The 22,554-nt window shown below is 39.2% G+C and overlaps 1 protein-coding gene across 3 annotated transcripts in view; it reads left to right on the top strand.

The window, feature by feature from the left end:
- The window catches only part of MOB3B (MOB kinase activator 3B), an 80,626-nt gene extending 58,072 nt beyond the window's left edge, over window positions 1–22,554 (top strand). For all 3 annotated transcript variants that reach the window (XM_057364977.1, XM_057364978.1, XM_057364979.1), the window contains 2 exons: window positions 9,556–9,758; window positions 19,658–22,554. In XM_057364977.1, coding sequence (XP_057220960.1) covers window positions 9,556–9,758; window positions 19,658–19,687 — 233 coding nt within the window. In that variant the 3' untranslated portion in view covers window positions 19,688–22,554. The remainder of the gene's footprint in view (window positions 1–9,555; window positions 9,759–19,657) is intronic.

Here is a 22,554-nt window from a genome sequence, read left to right as displayed (position 1 = left end):
AGCAGAAGCACAAAATTCTTAATGTTTACTTTTAACCTGAGTAGTCTCAAAGGAAAAGAAAAAGCTCAGAGTAGCTTTTAAATTCTCAGAAATTATTAATGATTTGATCATGTCACTATGTGAATGACAGAAACAARAGGTTCTCTGGATAAGCCTTCCACTGGATGCTGGGAATATATGAGAGGCAGCTCAGGAGAGGCAATGGACAATCTTCATTCTAAGGCCATACACAACATTAACTTCCAGAAGAGTGGTGAAACTTTACTGCCTGAAGGAATAAAGGACAATAGGAAAGTCTGAAGAGTTTTTCTGTGATCTTGAAAGTGGGAGGAGATGTTTACGAAAGTCTTACACACCGAGGGCAGCAGATTGTTCTTGGTGAAGCAATAAACTTAAGCACTGAGTTGATACAGCAGAAAATGGCTAAATGCCATGGTYGACTGACTGTGAATAACTGCCAAAGAAAGTCAAGCAGGCCAGGGTGTTCTGAGTGGGTGAGCTAACAGAATAAAGAGCAAGAACCCAGAGAATGCTGAAGTATATTGTACTCCAGCTTCAGTGGCCCCTGAAATTGGTCATCCAAGAAAAATCTAAGCATTCATGTTAATGAGGTGCCACTGCTGGGAGTGGAACAATTAAYTCTCTTACTGCTACCTTACTTTAGAATTGGATGATGGATGCCATCTTAGGGAAGGACTCSCTGTAATAAATCTGTAAAAGAGAAAATTTTGCTCCAGTGAAATCAGGGTCATTCCCTTTCTCAGCTGAATTTGGTAATAGAGCAGATCAACTTACTTCTGGTTAGTTATGTCTTAAAATAAGATTTCTATTCATTCTCTTTGAAAACTTTTGATCCATTAATGCATTTGATTATTGTTATTGACTTCTTTTTATTCACTATTTTGCTTAGCCCATGAATCTTGCAAAAGTCATTGGTTTAGGTCAAGTTATTGCAACTTTTGAAATTGTGTCTGTTATTGTCCTTTGCTAATGGCATTAAAATAGTGTTACTCTGCTTAGATTCTTTCTTTAAAAGAGATTGTATACTCTTGCTTATTGATTTTCCAGACTCAGTTTCAGTGAAATTAGTGGCAAAGCTTTCTTTGATGTCCAGGTACCAGATGGACCCCATGACATCTGAAGAGTCATATCTTTTCTGTTAATTTCCATTTGATTCTATTAAATGGAATGATATGTTTAAATGATAGTAGTTCCTTTAGCACAGACAATAGTAGGTTTTCAGTGCCTTGTAAATCCAAGCATCTTTGGCCTATATTTTAACAGTAAATATAAGTCTTATGGGGTATATGCAATCAAAATATTAAAATTCTCTTTATATATTTTTTGTTCCTGGTTTGGAATTATGATGAATCCAGAACCTGTCATGCAATGACAGCTTTGCTTCAGTCTTTCCTGGATGCCTGTGTGTGGATTTGTGTGTGTGTGTGTGTGTGTGTGTGCGCACATGTGCCTGCTGACATAACCTGAAATCTCTTGGAAAGTGCTGTCATCTGTGCATACAAAGTCCTATGTACTCTGGTTCTTTTTCCAGAATGATTTGAAATGGCTTTCATTTTATGAGGTGAACATTACCTTCAGGTGAATATTTAATGCAAAATGCAGGAGCACTTCCATGTGCAGGACTTGACCCACTGGGCTACAAAGTCTGTGTCTTCTGCTGCATTTTGCCATTGCAAGTACTCTCTTCCTTTAAGCACAGTGTCTTCAAGATGCCATGRCAAGTTCTGCCCTGATTTATCCATTGATAAGCAAAACAAAAAGAAACTAGGAAAATATTTGGAAATGCTACCAAAAAATGAGTGATATATAAAAGATAACATTRCCTTCTCTGACTTTGCTCTGAAAAGGAAACAGTCACAATGGCCTTTGAAACTGAACCTGATGCAACCCTTGCATACTGGACATGTTTTTGAGTGCTTCTCAGTGGAAAGCTGGTTATCCTGTTTTGTGTTTGAACATCTGTCAGTGTTTTCATGAGAGGGAGGGATTGAACTTTTCTGGTTCTGAGGAAACGGTGGAAGCAAATCTTTGGGTACCTGGAGAGGTCGTCAGTTGAGCCAGAGGACTGAAGACAGAGTAGCTCAGGTTGCAGTTACGGTGATCTGAAGATCTGGCTTAACATTCTGATGTTTGGGAGTGCTTAACTGTGCTGGGAGTGGGCTCTATTTTTCTTCAGCTGATTAGGTCCTTCAGTTTTAAGACCCTTTAACAGTTGTAAAAACAGAGCAGTGAAAAGCATCTGTTGTGCCACCCCCAGATGCAATGTTATAAAAGGAAAGATAATTAAACATGTAAAAACAGATTTTAAAGCCCCAGATGGTTCTTSCTTGCCAACCTGCAGAATTTTTTCTTAGGACACTGGGCTTTATTCTCGGCTGTGCTATTGAAAATCGGGATCAGCTCAAGCAGTCAGGAACCACGATTCTGTTTTGGTGGGCTTTTTGTTCCTAGTTTTCTGTATCACAACTTCTGACTTTGTGTCATGCTACATAACTGTCTTTTCCTATCTATTTCCTACATCCATCCTATGTAATAGATACATTTTARTTTAAAATTTCCAAATCACCTCTTATGCACTGGTGATAGGCACTGAGAATATCCTCATACTCATACAAGCTTCCTAAGTCAGCACAAAGGGTCAGAAAGTGCTTTGCATTAGAGGACATAAGGGCTCCAATCTGAGGATTTAGAACTGCCTATTTCTTCTAATGGCCCACTGAAAATGAATTTAGCACCATAATCATCTTAAGAACAGAAGTTTCTTTGGTGATATTAACCCATCAACTACAGCTGCTTGTTATTGTAATGCTGAATTTTGTCAGAAGTGGGGCCTATGTTTTTCAGTTAATTGCTGGAATATCTGTGTGCTGGGGGCAGGAGGTCTCATTCTGAGTGCATCACCAAAACTGTGCTGCTTGCTRCTTCTGATAATGTTTCACCTTGACACCTCTCGCAGCTCCTCTGGAGAGGAGCCCTCAGAACAGCAGGTGTCTTCCAGTGTCCCTGTGAAATTGATAGGGAGCCAGAGTGAAGACCTTAGGAGTGAAGAAAAATAAAAGCTATGCTGGTTAGTGGTGCACTCAGCATGGAMAGCCAAAATCACATCATTACCCAGAAATTGTCAGTCCATGGTAAGTACGGTATGAACAAAGATATTAACAAACTTCTGCCAAGTGGCAAGGAATGTTTTTCATTCATAACTTGGCCAGGTTCCAGTGTTGTACAAATGTATATACTTTTTCTTCATGTTYATTCAATGGGTTAACAGACTGTCTTTTCCCTTCCTGAGCTGTAACACTGCCAAAGGGCTGCTGTATTTTCTGTCCCAGAAGAGGCTGCATTTCGTTCACCTGTGCTATAGTGTCTGCCCTCTGGAGTATTCTAATGGTCTTCTAAGCTAATTTAGAATATAAATGCATGTATATATGTAAATGCCATACAGACTTGCTCAAACACAGTGATCCAACAAGTCTAATTTTGTTACTATGGTGAAGATGGATGTTCCAGGGCACATGAGTTATACTGACACATGATCATGACTCTGCCATTTTTTATGGCAGTGCTCCCTTTGCCTTGAAGAGTTAYAGATCTGTTCTAATGGATTTATCAGGATGATTATTGTCTAGAGCAAAACTACCTTTGCTTGGAACAGGCAGCAAGAGTGTTTTGTCTGTGGTGTGGCGGAGTTTCTCTTCTGTTCCTCTGTAGCAGCAGCAGCAGAAGTAATCAGTAAAAAGGGGAGGATGTAAGATTGCAGTCAAGTAACAGCCATTGTAAATTGGCTTGAAGTTCAAGGGATCTGACTTATGCAGTACAGGAGTTTAAGTTTCCATCCTCTGATTTCAGGGAGAGTTTAATTCAGGTGTTTTGCATAATTAGGTGTTTCACAGTATTTGCATTATAAGACTTGTATAAATTGACAATTAAATGGCATGTCTTAGTGCTCTTGCCCATTTCTTGAAATACAGCAGCAGAGAGAGCTCTTAAGGATGTCCAAATATTGCAGAGCTTCCAACAATTTTCTGATTTGTAACCTGTTGCCTTTAGAGTTCTTTCCAGGACAACACATGAATACTTTTGTTGAAGAACTGACAGTGGACCTGCCTGCTGATATATTTTAGTCAAGAGTCACACTAGTAGAGGTATTCTCCCTTAGAAAGGAAAAAGTACACCACTCTGCTTAGAAAGCCATATAATCTCAAGAGTGTTTTCTTTGTTCTGCTCCCTCTGCCTTGACAGCAGAAGAGAGGGCAATATTATGAGGATGTAGGTACATGGTTGTCTAGATTGTCCCTAATATTTTGCAGCTATCTGCTTATTTATATGAGGAATGAAGTCTAGCAAAACTAACATTGTTTTCTTTGGTCCTTGAGACAGACACGTTTTTGACTAACACACTGACATAACATTACACATTGGCTTAGATCAGGATAGGTGCTTTTACAGTAAAGTTCATCTTTTGCAACTTTTTGTGTTTTTSGGTACATGGGAGGTGGAAGAGCAGAAGAGTTTGGTTGAAGAGTTACAGTTTTGAACTGTATTTGCAACAGAATAGTGTCAATGCTTTTGACAACGGTGATGGTAATCTTTTTTTCCCTCATGTTTTTAAAAAAAATTGTGATTGTGGCCTGTAAAAGGCTTTTCAAATGTACAGCAAAAAACAGGAGGAGCTGAAACCATTGTGTAACAGGAAAAATACAACATGTTTGCCATCAGAAACGTGGGATGACTCCCATGAGTCACCTACTGCAGCCCCCATGGAGGGCTGCAATAGATGATTATAAGCTCTTCAGAAGGGACAGGCAWAGCAGCAGAGGGGGTGTGGTAGCACTGTACATTAGGGAGTGTTTTGATTGTATTTCAAGTGATGTTGATGAAGATGGCAAGGTTGAGTGCCTATGGATAAAGATCACGGGAAAGATCAGCAGGGGAGGTTTCATGGTGGGAATCTGTCAGATCATCCAACCAGCATGAACAGGCTGATGAGGCATTCTACAAGCCCTGGCAGAAGTCTYAYGGTCCCCAGCCCTAACACTCATGGRCAGCTTCAGCTTGCCAAGTGTCTGCTAGAAATACARCACAACAGAGAGAATGCAATCTAGGAGGTTCCTGAAGTGTGTGGGAGACAACTTCCTCACCCAACTGGTAAATGAGCCAGCTAGAGGAGGTGTCCTGCTAGACCAGTTGATTGTGAACAGAGAAGAACTAGTGAGTGACGTGGTGYTCAGTGGCTGTCTTGGGCATAGTGACCATGAAATGTTAGTTTTCAATACTGCATGAAATAAGGAAGGGCACCAGCAGACCTTCCACTTTGGTGTTCTAACAGGCAAATTTTGGCATGTCTAGGAGATTGATTGACAAGAGTCTCTTGGGAAGAGCAAAGGAATCCTGAAAAGCAAAGGAGTCCAGGAAGGCTGGGTCTGCTTTAGAAAGGAAATGTTAAATATTCAGGCTGTCTCCACATATAGAAAGACGAGTTTTCAGGAAGACTTGGTTRAACAGAGACCTTTGGCCAGAATTTAGGGGGAAAAAGAGAAGCTATTGTTTCTGGAAGGAGGGTCATGTAAATTCAGAGGACTATCAGGATGCAGCAAGGCCATGGAGGGAGAAGATTAGAATGGTCAAAGCCCAGCTAGAACTTGGCCTTCAGTTAAAGACAACAATAAAACTTTCTGTATAAATACATTGACTGTACGAATACTGTATAAATACATTGACAGCAAATGGAGGTTTAAGGAGAGTCTSCATCATGTGTTGAATGCAGAGGGTAGTGTAATGACAGAGGATGAGGAAAAGGCTGAGGTACTTAATGCCTTTTTTGTCTCAGTCTTTAATATCAAGACCAGTTGTCCTCAGGATATGCCAACCCCAGAGCTGGAAGTTAGAGATGGAGCCCACATAATCCAGGAGGAGATGGTTAGTGACCTGCTTTGTCAATTAGTCACAAGTCTGTGGGGCCTGATGGGATCCACCCCATAGTAACGAGGGAAGTGGTGGAAGAACTTGACAGATCACCAGTCCTGGTTAACTGGAGAAGTTCCAGCTGACTGGAGATGGGGATTGGTCACTCCTGCTGCACCTGCGGTGAGAGGACAAGAGGAAATGGCCTTAAACTGAGACAGGGGAGACTCAGATTAGTAATTAGAAAAAAAATTTTRCTGTCAGATGGTCGGGTATTGGAATAGGTTGCCCAGGGGGAGGTGGTGGAGTTGCCATCCCTGGAAGTGTTCAAGAAGCATCTGGTGGTGGTGAAGTGGTTTAATGTTTTAGGGACTACAGTGATTGTTCTTGGTGGACATGATCTTGTGGGCCTCTTCCAACTTTGAAGATTATGTGATTCTAAGGGTGCTGTGGCTGAGCTGAAAGACAGAGAACAGGCTTCTTAACGAATCAAATTATCTAAATCTAAGCCCATTCCCAAGAGCCACTTGTAATTATTCTGTTCTGTGCTGATTTATTTATAACCATAGAGTTGTAATGGGAACAAAACATTAGGTGAAATTTTGACCTCAGAATATAAATCTAGAATGATTTTGCCCTGATTTTTTCAATTTTGATGGCATTATTTTGAGTTCATTCTACTGTAATTGAGGTCAGAATCTGTTCTCTTTTATCTAATTTCGAGCACAAAGAGCAGCAGAGTGTATGTTCAAAATAGGGCTGCAGCCAMTTCAATATGCTCATTTCTACCTTGCGGCTGATTGGATTTCCAGCATCATCTGAGCCAGGGACAGACAGACAGACTGACAGGCTCTCCAAGGCTGAGGAGTCTAGGTAGCTCGCTACGCAGTTCCAGTTGCTTTCAGTGATACTAGAGATGCTTTTTTACTCTTTAGGACATGGTGTCAGTTTGTAAATCACTTTTGCTGGAGTGGGAGAGAAGTCAGAGAGCCATTACCAGTTCTACTGCACCCAAATTATATATTTGGGTAATGATAGCTGCAATGTTTCACTTTTTCTTTAAGAGTAGATGAATCAGATAGAGCTTTACTAAATTGGATAAATTCTACAACAGCAAATAAGCTACACAATTTGTATGAAATCTTGATTCATGGGAGGAAATCAGGGGGAAACAGTGCAAAGTTTGTTATGAATCCTAGTCTGTTCTGTACCAGCTATTTTTTAATGTGTTGTTTACATGTTCTCAAATTGACTGCATAATGCATCTAAAAAACTGTCAGATTAAAGTCCCCACTTACAGCAGAAACAGTGCTCTGTGGCTTTTTGCACTTACTGCCTATAACTGTGAAGTGGGAATATGGCCTGAAGAGAAAGGATTTATCAGCTTGGTTTATTCAGATTGTTTCAGTTAGTTAACACAGCAGTAGGAATGTCTTCATTACAGCAACATTCTTCAGTAACAATTGTGTGTCAGCCCTTGGAAGATGAAACTAATTATTTTCCACTTTGGATCATATCTGTTCTGGGTTACAATATACAGTGCTTTCTAGAATTCATCTCTCAGTTCAACAAACCAGCTTGCAGTGAAAATGACAGTTATTCCCCTTCCCCTTTTTTCAGACTTAACATTTTCTTGGGTAAGTTTTTTAATTTCTGGTTTGGGTAGATTTTTACAAAAATGTAAAGCRGGTTGCTGCTGTATTCATTCCTGAATTTAGCCATACTCTGATGGCTGGAATATGAATGGGATGCCCCTGGTTAATAAGCAACTACTTAGGGTTTCTGTAATATTTTTGATAGATTATGTTTATTTTGCCTTTGGAACTAACAATTGCTATAAGCCAGGTGTGGAGTTGTGATTTAAACATTGCCAAGACATCTGTACATATTGTCATTTCTGTAATTTAACCATGCTTCAGTTCATGTCTTGAGCACTCAAGCCTTCTCTTCCATGATCTCCATAACAGCTTTAACATTTAAATGAATGGGTGTGACAGCAAAAAGCAAACATTTCTTTAGAAGATAAAGTAGTTGTGCTTTGATAGATGCAACTATTTTTTCTGATCCTTGGTTTGTATATCAGGAATGAGAARGGCCGCACTGCAACTCTAAAGCTACTTAAAATTATTTAAAAAGGATTTGACTCTGGTGAACCCAATAYAGGCCAAAAAACCCCAAGACATTTCCCAACATTGTGTGTACCTCARCAATGGCAAATATAGAAGCAGATTGGGGATGCACTGAGCAGGGCACTTCTGCAGGCTGATGAGCTTCCCTACTCACATGCTGATMGGCTTATCAGTGTTCATATCCACATATGTGGATGCATATATCCAGGTACCTCCTTGGCCAGAGAGCCCAGAATAAAGTGCATGTCTGTGTTTGTCAGATCCAGACTGGTTACAGCCACAATTGATATTTTTTGATCTGTAATCAGAAATCTGATTTTGGTTTGGAAATTCTTACTGTATGCCCTCAGATCACCCTCAGTGAAACTGGGCAATTTGCCCATTAATTCAATACTCTCATGACTGCTGAGCAATATTTAACAGGGGACTAAAATCTGCMAACTGGAAAGGCTTGCAACTGTGTTAATTTATGTCTCCTCCTTTCTGCAAATAATAAATGTTTCTTCTTGTTCAGAGCATGAACTGGGCCTCTAGGGAGTATGGGACTGGTTGGCTGTGAGGTTTTTGGGGTTCTTTTGAGAAGCAATAGCTGCATTTATGTGGTTCAAATCCAASTAAAACATGAATTATAACTAAAAATGCAAGAGACTGTGCAAMAAAACAAAGTAAAGTTCCACACATGTCACTAAAGTCATTGTATCTGAGAGACAATCACAGAAGGAGATGAAACTCTTAAGATTTTGGAGACAACTCAGTGGCACATAGTTCCATGCAAGATCAGTCTTTAATGGGAGCTTTGAAGACTGAAAGTTTTGAAGAAGTTATTGCTGCCCTATTATTAACGCTTGAAGGTTTATTTGCAAATGGTGCTTATGCAGCTACCTTTGAGTCTCCAGCTACAAAGTTGTGTGACTTTAAAAGTGTTTTGAAAGAGCTGTTTCCTGTGTCTCTTCAAGAGATTTTCTATTAGAGGAGCAATCAGATTGGTACATCTTGGTAATTACATTGGTAATTGGGAGGAAGTTGAAAGCAAAGGGGTCTTTCTGTCAGTTATTTCAAATTTGTTATTAAATYTGATGCTCTGAAATGTCACTGTTGAGTAGCACGAGCAGGAGGAGTGTCTACTACTTCTAAGAAGAGCCCTTAGGTATCACTTTGGGGAGCAGTCATTGCATGGTTGATAATGGATCCCAGTGGATCCATTGATATTAATGGGTCGACATGCACTGCAGTAAAAATCACCTTTCTGAACATTGCAGTTCTGGATGCCCCTTCATTAAATAATATAGGGAAGAAAAAAGGACTTCTTCCTGTCAGTCTTGAACCATTGAAGCTGTTTAATTATGTCTTTGGCTATCTTTGGTGCTAGCTATCAAATAAATGCATCAAGTGCTCTTCTGGATTGTGAGAAAGGCCTAGGAAATCATAACCTAATTTGCAGTAAAGTTTGTGTCTTGGGAGGATGACAGGATGGTTATGACAACCTTGCCTTCTCTATTCACAGGTGTTCCCTTTCCAAAGAATTTTCTTCAGATCTGCAAGAAGATACTCTGTCGGCTTTTCCGGGTGTTCGTKCATGTCTACATCCATCACTTCGACCGTATCATCCTTATGGGGGCTGAGGCCCACGTCAACACCTGTTACAAGCATTTTTATTACTTTGTGACAGAGCTCAACCTCATAGACCGCAAAGAACTAGAGCCTTTGGTAAGTGTGGGGTCTGGGGAATAGGAAGTTTTTCTCCTTCCTTCACCAAGTCTTTCTCATACTTGTTGCAGTGAGTTTCCTTTAGGAACAAGGTCTGTCATTCAACAGAGACGATTTAAAGGGATGAGCTCTGCTTCATTGAATAGACCCATTCCATCTGCTGCAGTATTTGTGAAATGTTCAGTAGGCTCTCTAAGGAAGAGAAAAGTGCAAGGTATTTTGTATGGAAAAATACAAGGTGGAAAATTCTGACATTTGAAAATAGAAGTTCRTTTGTCTTCTGCTTCTTCCTGTATATAATTTTATTCTGTCTGTTTTCGTTGGTCAGTAACAGCATGGCAGTAACTCACAGCGGTCACTTAAATGCATGTGAAGGGAACAGTTATCTATATAAAGGTGAATTGTGGGATTTTTTAMGGCTTTAAGTAGGTGTTTGTGAAGGTATTGAGTGTGTTAGATCTAGAGCACACTCTGAATTTAAGTGAGATAGATGAGGTGAGACAGAGGTTCAGATAATTAGCAGTGTAACAAAACCAGACACTTCCTTGTGGACCGAAATAGATTAAAATTAAATTCATGGTTTCCAGAAGCAAGGGCCCAGAAATGGAAATGCTTTTGCTRTTGCTTGCAAATGCAAATAAAAAAAGTATAAGCAGAGATGAAAAAGTAAGAGACAATTCAGAAAGCAGTTGAAATCCTCACTGTGGGTGTTTAGCCAGCTTTAAAAGGGATCTGGGAGACATTTTTCCATAGGTCGTTGTTTGGAATCTACTGTATCATGCAGCCTATTAGGARGTCCTGAAATCACTGGGATTTTTATTTAATTTTTTTTTTTACACAGAATCACTGGACAGTTGAGGTATGGGCTGGCACCTGTGGATATCATGTAGTCCAAATCTCTGTGTCACTAAAAGAGTACCCAGGACCACATCACATTTTAGTTGTTTCACATAAAGGCACATTGCATGGACATGTATAGCATAGTTGATAAGAAATAATTTTGAAAGTGTGGCAAAGTGATGTTTGCCTGCATTTCTGCAGGAATTGGAGCTGTTGCAGGTATGGATGGCTCTTGTGTAGACTTACACTGACTGGAGGAGAGTCTGTGAAGTCAGGCAAAATATACTAACCTGTTTTCAACAGTTTGCAAGGSCCTCTGGAAGGCACTTCATTTGGCATGTATTGATAAGTTTAAATGTATTGATGTTTTTTTTTCTGCATTAGAGAATTTAATATGCTATATAAATATGTCCTAGGGGGTAGAAGGCAGCCCTGCAAAAGAGAATTTTTCTGCCAGAATAGTGATGCTAGGTTAGGTGTARCTGTTAAATGCTGAAGTTGAATCTTAAGTAAGATACAAATGAGTTTATCTCAGAGATAGGAATAGAAGTGAACTTAGAGCTGKTACAAGAGCCTTAGAATACAGAGGGCACAAAAATTATTTAATGCTGCAGTTAGTGGGTATCAACAGCCCTGCACTAAGGTGACACGTGAAGCTTTGTGGACTGAGTGGTAGAGGTTGCTCAAGTACAGCAGCAGAGCAGTAAAGGAATGTGTTCCAATTGGTGTGTGCTTTGCTTTTGTATTCCTCCCTTCACAAAATTATTCTTGGAATCATCATGTGGTTATTCACTTTGCTGGGATGCACCATCTCCTGAATAAATGTTTCACCTGCTTCCCGCTTCTTGTCCTTGRCTTGGGTGAGTGTCAGCAGTGTGAAAATGCAAAAAAAAACTTGCCTGTATTTTTCTCTTCAGCTGAGCAAGGAGGAGGGAAGGAGTTGCCAAACAAAGCAGGCATGACAAATAATCTTGAATTTTAATGTGGTAGTTGAGGATAACCGGTGGACTGCCAGGTTCRCCATGACAGGAAATGAGGCTCTGCATTATCTCCCTTAATTAGAAAATGGGCCAAGAGATTATTAAATAAACAGACTGCCACATGCTTTAATAAACGGGAAGACAACTGATTTATCATCATAACTTTAAGAAGGGAGAATAATTGGGGAAGTTGGCAGTAGATGAATCATAATATTAGTCTGTAGGACTTATGCTCTATGTTTAAAATAGATTTTATCGGTCTTTTGCAACCCATTGCAGCAGTTATAAAATCAAATGAAGCAAATTAAGTCAAACAGGGTTCTCCCTCCCATCTGGGAGTTGCGTAATTTGTCCTTTCTGCAGTCAAAGAGGGGGTTATAGTTTAAAATGCTACATGTCATTTTCCCATACCCATCAGTAGGTTAATTTGACAGATTCCTGAATCTTTCATAGACTTGTTTTCTATGGGGACAAAAAAGGGAACTGACATGGTCACTGACCCCACAGGGGGTCCTGTGCAAAAAGCGCATGTCCAATTGACTAATTTAGGGAAAAAGTAGTCCGAAAGCATATTGAGTTCTTTTCTGCAGCCAACAGGCAGACAAGGCAGCACCATGAGAGCTCTCAGAAGACCTTTAAAGTATGCCTCCACGGGGAGGCTATGGGGAAATTTGCTAAGCTTTGAGATGTGTTATTTACTTTGTCCTGTTTCCCCGTGTCACCAGCTTTATTTCCCACTGTCAGCAGTTCACCTTAATTTACTTCTGAGCCTCTTTCCATGGCCAAAACASCACCACTTATTACCGCCATCCCACCATCAGCCTTTGTAGGTGACAGCTTGTCAAACTCAAACACAGCATCTAAACATGCTTTTTAGTAAGAATTTTTATGCCTCAGTGTATATAAATTTGTTGTTCAAACACTAGCASAGCTACGGCAAGTATAGCCCCTCTCCTTCCTGTGATGCTTTTCTATAACAATGTATTTTATAATAGGTAGAACTTAAGAAATAAAGAAATATACCATATAACCTTATAAGCAAATCATGAGCAAAACAATCTTGGTTCCTACCAGTTTGATGGCAGTGCATATCAGTTAGTTTCCTAGCAGATTCCTAAACAACTGGAAACTATTGATGGTAACAAAATTTTCTTCTGAGGTCAGGGAAAATAGACAGCAGAATATAGTCATCTGTCTTGCCTGTTCTCCTCCAGTTGCTTCTTTTTATAAATGACATCCTATGAAAACATTGAGCTTTTTCTCAGAAGTAGTTTTTATAAATATATATTCATAAGAAGAGAAAGTGATAATTACACTTGAATAACAAAAWGTGGAGAAGAATATTGCTTCTGTGCATTGTTTTGCTTACTGTTGAAATGCTGATTTCATTCAGATRCAGAGACTATTAGTCATGGTAGCATTTGGCTAGAATCGGGGCTGAAARTAGTGAACATCAGTGTATCTGAGTGTGTAAAAATGGTGAAGTTGGTACTTGCCTCCACGAGCATGCAGTTCATCTGCMGGATAAACAAGGACATTAGAATTTTTTGGCCTCATTATCCTCAGTGTAAAAGTTTCCATTGGCTATGATTGGTTTCTGAAGATGTTTTCATCTGATATTTGGAGCTGCTGAACAGTAATTATGACATGGAAGTCAGGATACCAAATCAGGAAGTTGCTGTTTTCACACAAGTTCTTCCAAGACCCCTGACTATTTCAGGATGAGAAAATTAACAGTACTGTMGTCATGTAGTGCTCCGGTGAACACTTCAGAATTTCTCTTTTATGTGTTTTGTTTTTACAGGGTTACAGAAAACCATAAATATCAGTCCTCCAGCTCCATAATTCTGTCAGTCTGCCTCTGTGCATGAGACCGAAGTAGCTACTGCTATGCATCCAATTTGTGTCTTTTCACTAAATAATTTGCAGTTTTGCTGCATCTTTGTCTCTAGCACAAAAAAAACAAATTTGCTCATCAGAGCAAATTGTAATTTGTAGCCAGAAATGCCATAAACGTAGTATAAATACTATAAATATAGCACATCTGGCATTAGCTCCATTCAGTACTCAGAGAGGAAAACTCAGGTCTAGCAGGTTTAGTAAAACATGGCAAAATACTGGCATTTTGGCACAGGTACACTCAGATGAAACACACATGAATGAAACAGGATGATTAAATGAGACTTTATGCAGACAAAATTTTCAAGCACGTATTTTAAAATAAAAATACATCTTTTTTAATGATATTAAAGGTATTTTGGAGTTTTTAAAGGTATATATAAAGGTATTTTAGATTTTTATTCCAAAATACYGCTTTGTCTACTTACTTTTTTTCCAAAATACTTTTTGTCTACTTTTTCACTTTATGGTGAAAATTAGAATTTTCACTTTCTCAGTCCATATTCTCTGTATGCCCACTTATAATCTGCATGAAGGCAGTGAAGGCACCTACTCACAGGTGTATTTGGCAGGGTAATTTCCTAAGCCTGTTCCAGCTTGCACTCAGTTGATAAAATACTTTTGTCATCAGTGATAAAGGGTTACATTTGCAGACAGGAGTATTATCTGTGTCCTGCAAACGTCACCATACAAATTCAGGAGGAACCAAATAGGATTACTGTCAGCCTGTCCTTAGCTTCARAATAACTACCCTGAAGCCAAAGAGATTGTCTGAGAGATTGATTTAATCCWGTGCATCATGATAATTGAGACCCATGCAAGTGGAAGACATCCTGAAATCAAACAAAGGAAATAACCAAATGGTCAATATATCTACCCACTGGATAGCAATCACCAGTCTGTTGGGTTTTTTTCCTAGTCAGGATACRGAAACATGGGCAACTAAAGAAATAGGACTTTTATTTACTACTTTGGAGAGTACAATTTGTAAATGAATATTTGGGGCATGTTTCTAAACAAACCTTCCCCTTCCCCCCCCCCCCCCCCAAAAAAAAAAAAAAAAAAAAAGGAGTTTTGTGGATTATTTGCGGCTACAATTCTGGTGTCAACCTTCCTATCCTGATCAATAAGCTGTCCGAATATGGATCAGTTGTGCAGTTGTGCAGCACAGGATCACAGACCTCGTGATCTGTGCTATTCTGTAGTAAACAGCCTGTTTTGTCATCAGGATACAAAGGGCTTTTCCCACATGTTAATTATTTTTCAGCTATAGAAATGTTTGTGAAGAAAGCAACAAGAAAAAGCAACACATGTCATCACCACTTGCGCTTTGAAGAACAGACCGTTTTCTTTTTCATCTGCTTATTCTGCAGTTCTGCTTTGAACTATGCMGGGACTTTGAACTGGCTGCATTGGTGAATCCCTGGGCCTCTCCATGTGTGTKTCTTGTGGTTGTGGATTACTTTTTTGCCTGTGAGAGTAGGGAGGAGAAGGGTGTATCCCAATGATGCCTGTGTCTGCTCAGCAGAGCCTTCTAGTCATGAACCTCAGATCAGAAGGGCTGTTCSTGTATTGCCTTTCCACCCAACACTGTGCATTGCTTCACAGGATGTTTGCACAGATACACAGTTCCTTACCTGTAAGAATGTGGTTAATGCTGGACAATGTTTTTTGTTTTTTGGTTTTTTTTTGTTGCAGTGTTTGTAGACATGAGTGGCTCCCTGTGGAAGGTTGTTTTCTCTAAGTCATTAAGGTGGGCAGGTGGATTTGGCATGGTGTTGTTGCTGTTGGCTATTTGGTCAGGTTTTGGAGGCTGATGGATGCCTCAGGCAAGGTATCTTTGCCTGTCAGGTCATACTTTATCTACTTGCCTGCTGACACACTTGGATATACATCTTAAAACCTCACTATGTTTAAAACAGTTGTCAAAGGGTTAAAACAAGATGTTTTCCACATCATTCTTAGGCTTGTTAACTGGCAGCAGGAGGAGCTGAGGAGGGGAAATATGAAGCTATGCTTTGTTTCAGTTTGGGGAACTGGAAGTGAGGATAGGACCCAGGCACCGAAGGAGGAAGATTTGAATCTCTAAAGCAACCCTGCCCTTAGTGAAGGTCATTATTGTATTTATTGGGGTTTTTTTCTGATTTTCTTACAGAATACTGTTATTCATACTATTTAGTCAGTTCATCCACTTTCTTATCAGCTTTTGTACAGGACAAAAGCTGGCTTCTATTAAATACTTGTACAAAGGTGATGTTTCTTTGGAGGGCTTTTACCTTATGTTTTGCCAGCTCTATATTTTACTCACATAAGCATAGACACACATTTTTCTCAGAAGAGCTTCATTCTCTGTGGAGAACTCATTCTTCTTGTAACCCATTTAGATTCTATCAACATCTGCCCACTGGTAGGTTTGTCATATTAAAAGAGATTTCTTCAACGACTCATGGCTGTAAGATGTTCATTTTTTCCCATTCTTTTCCTTCTATATTTAAAGGCGAACTGAGGAGTAAAAATTAAAATAGTTAGGTATAGATTTATGTGCTGAATGTATCTGAAATTCATGTTGTAGCATTATGGAGCAGCGAGGACCAGACATTCTTCCGGTATAAATATTGATTATCTTTTTAAGACTGTGTTGCTTTTTTTCCGTCCATCTGTGAAACCAAGTTGGTATTCTCTGAAAAATATTTAGGAATACCCTTCCATGAAATCACAAATACTAACAAAACAGATATATTTTTATTTTTACAGAGTGGCTTGTTAGCATTAACTCAGCAAGTAATTAAATACTTCAAGGACTTGACAAGGAATGGCAAATATTTCTCTTTACACTCCTTAGAAATGAGTTCTGTGTTAAATTCTCCCCAGGCATATTCAACACAGAATGGGTCCAGGTTTCTGGTTTGGATTTTGGATTCAAAAAACAGCATTTACTTTTGCCTTAATTTTCTGAGTTAACTATCTAATCCAAAATTGAGAGCAGGAGCAAGTCTGAAGATGGCAATACAGAATAATGCTCTGAAATGTACTGTAATAAATTTTCAGTAAGTGCATCTGCCATTAAAAACTCTGATATGGGAAGATTCTGTTAACAAGGTTTTGAGTATTTAGTCAKCTCAGAAAGACTTTGAAAGTTTTAAATGTCTTTTCAAATGCTCATRTGTTTCTGTCTGTGTCTCTGTATCTGATTTTCTGATTCCCTTGTCTGTCTAGTCTTTATATTTCATTCAATATCCAGCTGAGACTGGGTATCACAGTATCTTGAGCCGAAGAGTCAGCATATCCTGTCCTTCTGCCTTCTCAGAAGAGTCAGCTGATAACTAGTTGTCATTTCCCATGTTTRGGAAATACCCTTAATGTGCCTTTAATTGATAATTGTTAGTCAAGAACAYACCTCTACACCTTTCCCAATTTAAAATAAGCAGTGAAGTTTCAGAGAAGCGCAAACTCAAGAAGACTCAGGAAGCACTGAAGAAGATTCAGCTTTGAGTTTTTGTTTAAGACAGTCATCACCTCAGGCTGTGCAGCAGCAGAATAACTAAGGAATCAGATCTTCGGTGAGGTTTCAGGGGAACTCTTCTCTAGAGTTGGRTGGAGATGGGATTATGTGCTAAGTTCTCCAGTGCCCATCAGAATCAGTGTGAGATATTCCAGCAGGCTGTATGAAGAGTGGGTGTTTAATTTTTAAATGTAAGTATMTGAGAGGGGGCAGAATTTGGCAAGTGGAAGCAGCTTGCTCAGTAACAGGCASAGCAGCAGGCTCTGCAGCACATAGCATGTTTCGTGCTGCCACCCAGACAAGGTTGGACACTGGAGGGTTATGACCCTTCCCTCTTCTCACCAGAATTTTGAGTGAAGCTAACTTTTTCTTTGCCAGCATCATAATTATATCAGTCTCTTCAGGAAACCATTTCCTGGTGTTTTTTCTTCTCTATTGTAAATTCCTCTAAGAAAATAACAAGTAGAAGTGGGTCACTCCCACAAAGCTTGTACTGATTCATTATCACAGGAATCATGGGCTTTTTCTTTTTTTAAAGCATATCTAATTCACTGTCATTGGCTGAAATCAGTAAAAGCTTAAGCACATATATGCTGGAATGCAATGTGACAGTARTTCTGTGTCCTTCATTTACCAGTTACAATATAGATCAATACAGAGAATGTTTCTGTGCATCAGASATGTTGATTTTTTATAAAGTTAACTGTATTTCTGCCTTCACAACTTAAATGAACATTTCCAAAACTGTAGCCAAGCAGCTTTTGGGACAGAGGCTTTTTAAGCAGAAGCAAGGAAAAACTTACAGAGGCATTTGCAGCAATGTTCTCCTGACAGGGTGGGGAAATAGAGCTAGGGAGAAGACTTTGGATGTAAGTGTATAACCAAAAAAAAAAAAAATCAGAAATTAAGGGAGAACTCATATTACTATAAAAAATAARTTCTACCTTACAGAGAAGTTAGAAATGGATAGAGAAGTTAGAAATTATAGATTCATGCTTCATGACTGTCATAGCAAAGTGGTTTAAAGCCCTCTAGTTTACATCTTATGCATAGATCATCTAATTTCCTACTCTTTCCTTTTCCTGGACACATTTATCCACATCTGGATTCCTGCCTCTGATGCTATCKCAGTTTGCCTCCCACTGTGCCTGGAGGAGAGTGGCCCAGTTTACAATGGCTCTGACATGGTTCACATTACTTTGTGGACTGCTTTTAAAACAGGATAAGATGCTACAGTCTGACTGAAAATTGCAGTTCAGAAGCACTGGCATAAGGATTCTAGCAATTCTATCAGCCTTGGTTATAGGGAGTACAGTATGGACATTGAGACACAGAGTGTGTGTAAAATTAGGACCAGCAAGTCTGTCTTGAAATGCATTAGCATCTAATTAATCTTCAGTAGGAAGCTGTCCAACACTGCACTGAATTATGTTAAGTTCTGCATTTGATGTTTGTTGCTCTGATRAAATAAATCTAATTGCAGCTGTTTAAGAAAAAACAAAACAACCCAAAAAACTCCCCAAGAAAATAGTTAAGGAGAAAAGGAGACAGATTTTTCCATTAATAGTCAACTTTGTCATCTTTAACAAATCAGAGAACCACTACTAGTTCAGCTTACTGTATGGATCACTGTAGAGATCACATATTACTGTAAAAATTCCTACAATAATTACCATTGTCTTTACAACCAATGACAGCATTCCCTTCTATTACATGAATGGCAACAAAATAACAGGCAATACAAGATGAATCTGCAAGAAGGGAAAACTAGTTAAAGGTCTGGAAGGGGAGACAAATGTTCTATAATTATGTGTAAGATTTTCGGTGGAGAAGTAATCTGTTAAACACAGAGTAAGATACAATTACAAAAYAATCACAAAGCTGTTTGCATTAAATCTTAATTACCTTATAAATTATAACAAATTATTCAAGCAAGGTAAGAGGTTTTTCAGAGACTTCTGATAACTTGGTAAATACAAATTGATATTCCAAGGTAAATGCTGTGTATTTTGGTGTATGTGACTGGCTATGGGTCAGATACTACCTTTCCAGAAAATCTGCCATCTGTTCAAAACTTCAAATATGAAATTTTATAGAATGGGGCTGCCGGGTATCAGAGAGTTTGTATCAGAGTACTTGTAAATCGGTTCAAATAAAATCATATGTGAATTCCAAACCCCAGTTCCTAATGGAGTGTGAGAATGGTCCAAAACCCCACCCTAGAGATGAATGCCACAGCTCTGGTCAAGTCCTCAGGAAGGTTTGTGTTCCTGTGCCCTTTGTGCCTGTGTGTGGGCAGAAATAACTAGGCAAAAAAAGACATATATAGGATTCCTGCTGGCTTCAGGTTCAGTGTGAATGATTTGAATCCTTTCTGTTACATTAAATTAAAAGGTTTCTGGCATTTGTAGGTGATTTATTTCTTTATGGGGGGGGATGCAGCACCATTTACCTGACATGGCTAGGGATTTATTAGATTATTAAAGCTGTCAAAAGTGACAAAATGCTGTATTTGAATTGCCAGTTATGTTCATTGTCCTTGAAAGTGACAGAGGGAGCAGAAACATGGTGCTACATAAAACCACATGGATTTGCAGAGTTGCAGATCAGTGAAGAGGTCTGTGCACACTTTATCACAAATGCCATTTGCTTTTTTATTTCCCGTTCTTGTTTTACAGAAAGAGATGACAACCAGGATGTGTCACTAAAAACTACTCACTGAAGAAAAGCAAAGTCCMGTTTCCTTCTTACTGCACAGTTCAAGGACATGACAGCCCTCATGGATTGAACCTGCTTGTTAATTCCTGAAAGCAGGAAAGGGAACCACAACTGCTCTCACAGATGCTTCTCTCCAGTGTCAAAGTTCCTAACCCTGAATATGCTGCTAGGAACCGCATCTGATCAACATGGATTATTGAGAAAAAGAATAATCATATTAGTTCTAGCTCCTTTATAGGGATGAGAACCTCTTCAGCCACAAACAATGACAGTGCTTCTTCTGCTAAAGCTTTACTGAAATTCAGGTCCCTGTGCTAACCTCCAGACTACTTGTTTTGAAATGAAATCTGCAATCTTGTTTTCTTTTTCTTTGGTTTCTTGGTATGGGCTTCCTTTCCTAACTGCAACAGGCTACTAGAGAGGTTCTGGAATCAAAGAAGACTTTGCCTTTAATGCCCCCTACCCTGCACCAGGCCACCCAAGGCTTGGCCACAATTCCCAAATGCCAGCAAGCCTTGGGTTTCTGGGAAGACAGCCATGTCCTGCTGAACAGGCAGTTCATGCTTCATTGTGACTCATAATTTAATGACAATGGGGGGGTTTCTGATCTCAACTACATGAACAGGGATCCAGATATAGCTCTGCAGTGCTGAGGTATTTTTCTTCAATTCATGCTGTGACTGACAGCAGATGTGCTCAGTATCTCAATACTACATAAAAAAAAACAGCTACAGTCATCATTTTCCTGAAGTACCCCACAGAATACACCAATCGATAATATAATTTCATATCTTTCCATCCCCTTAAGAAGAGGGCCTTCCTGAATCACCCTGAAGTTTAAACTTTTCAGAGAAAAAGAAATTTCATTTTAGTAACTTGCAGGAAGATACAATACAGATGAGTAGTAAAAAGGTTAGAGAGAAGGGACTAATTGAAGGTCTCTGTTGCAGCTAAACAGTGCCCAGCCATGTGACTCGCTTTATACACTGGACTAACATATTTTTTTCTCCAGAACTTAATCCAGTTTAATTAACACACGTATGGACATTCTGGAAGGATCCATTTCAGTAAATCAAGTCTTCTATGCCAAATATGCCCTGAGGAGGCTTTCTTCTAAARAAGAATTAAACTAAAGTGATGCTTAACAGAGGTATCATAAGAGAAATACTGCTGAATAAGTGGGAATCAAGTGGAACACATATATGTATTCTGTGCCTTGTAATGAATTTTGCACACTTGTGTTATTGTGGAAAATTACTTTTTCCTGAGTAAGTGCTGAACCCTTTTGCTGCCTTCTCCTCAAGTAGGTTAGGTATGTTTACATCGTCTGAGACAGCAGCAGAAGAAAATCTCCTGGAGTATCCTGTGATTGGAACATTTGAAATAGAGAGGCAGCAGACATTAGAGAATAACAATCCTTTATAGCTCAGTGTTGTAGCACATTCTGATTTACTTACCTGCTTGCTTAAATCAGGGCTTGTAAATGTCAGGAATCACATTCTTGCTGGGAAAAATGCTTTTGTTTGTGAACATTTGGTGTACCTGTGGTGGAGACTTCACTGCATTTCTAGAACTCCACAAGAAGCATTATCCTTTGCTTTCAAGGGGATGGACSTACATGTTCCTACCTTCTTTGGTAGTCTTTGCAATCAGGTGAATTCTTTGGGGATTGGACTGCACACACAGATGATTTCTGTCTTGCTGGCACTTCTGCAGGCTATAACTAGCATTCTGGGATTCATTGCCACAGCTACTCCTGAGCTTGCCTCATTTTAAAGAAAACAAAAAAAATGTAGTATCTTTGAGGTGGTTCATGTAGCTGGCAACTGCCTGGAATTACAACTTTAATTGCTTATGAAAGGGTTTCTTGAACTCCTCCAAAGTGCCTGGGCTGGGGCACTGTTTGAGATGGAGCTGTAGTCGATGCAGTGCTCTTGAATTCCACTGCCACTGTGGACAGTTGCCATGTGGTGTTCTCATGTCTGGGTAGCACTGTATGTGAAACATTAACATGAAGATGCAAACGTGGAATTCTGTGCATAAAAAATCAAAGTCAAAAATTGAAAACCATGGTATTTTATACATAATTTACTCTGCATTTTATTAYACTACTGTTTTGAGTCTATTCACTGCATCCCAGTCTGAAGATAAAGCAGAATTTTTTCTCAGTTACCTTTTTATGATTGCATTAATGTTGTGAATGAAAAACTTACCTGTTGGAGTGGTTTTGTTTTAAATTGCTTTTTTTCCCCMAAACCCTTATGTTTCCTTTTCTGGTATGGCACACTGTGTGAGGCAAAAGAGTGAAATGCRGAGTTGAACCTTAGATGATTTGTTTTTTACCTGGTCAAAATCCCTGTAATGGGAAAAGCCCATTATAATGCAGGAGCTGAACCAGCTGCAAAGGAGAGCAGAGTGTACTTGTTATTATTGCTTATTGTGCTGGGAAGAACAYGGAGTTGCCTTCCTCCAAATGGCAGGGTGTGACCGACCTTCCACTGAGTATCTCCAAACAGGTTCTCTTGCTTCTGCCACCTGACCATCTCATGCCATGCCTGCCTTGATAAGCCAATAAGAATAATGTTTGGAACATGACATCACTACATAAAAGCAGCATTTTACCATTTTCTATAGAGAGAGAAAGGCAGGTTCCTCTTAACTCTTGTAATCAAGGACTCTTGTTTCATCAGTAATTTGCTCAGGGCCATAAACAGACAGAATTGTGTTTTGGTTGTTAATTCTTTTTCTACCTAATCTTACTATTATGTATGTTCCTAATAATGCCAGCATTACATATTCTTTTGTGATTGGGAAAAGTGGGGGGAGGAGAGGGAGAAAAGAGGTTATTATTTGGATT

This window comes from Malurus melanocephalus, unplaced genomic scaffold, assembly GCF_030028575.1.
Source record: "Malurus melanocephalus ecotype Western Australia unplaced genomic scaffold, MMel_1.1 scaffold_45, whole genome shotgun sequence".
Lineage (NCBI taxonomy): Eukaryota > Metazoa > Chordata > Aves > Passeriformes > Maluridae > Malurus > Malurus melanocephalus.
The sequence above is the reverse complement of the archived record's forward strand: the minus strand, read 5'-3'. Positions and strand labels throughout refer to the sequence as shown.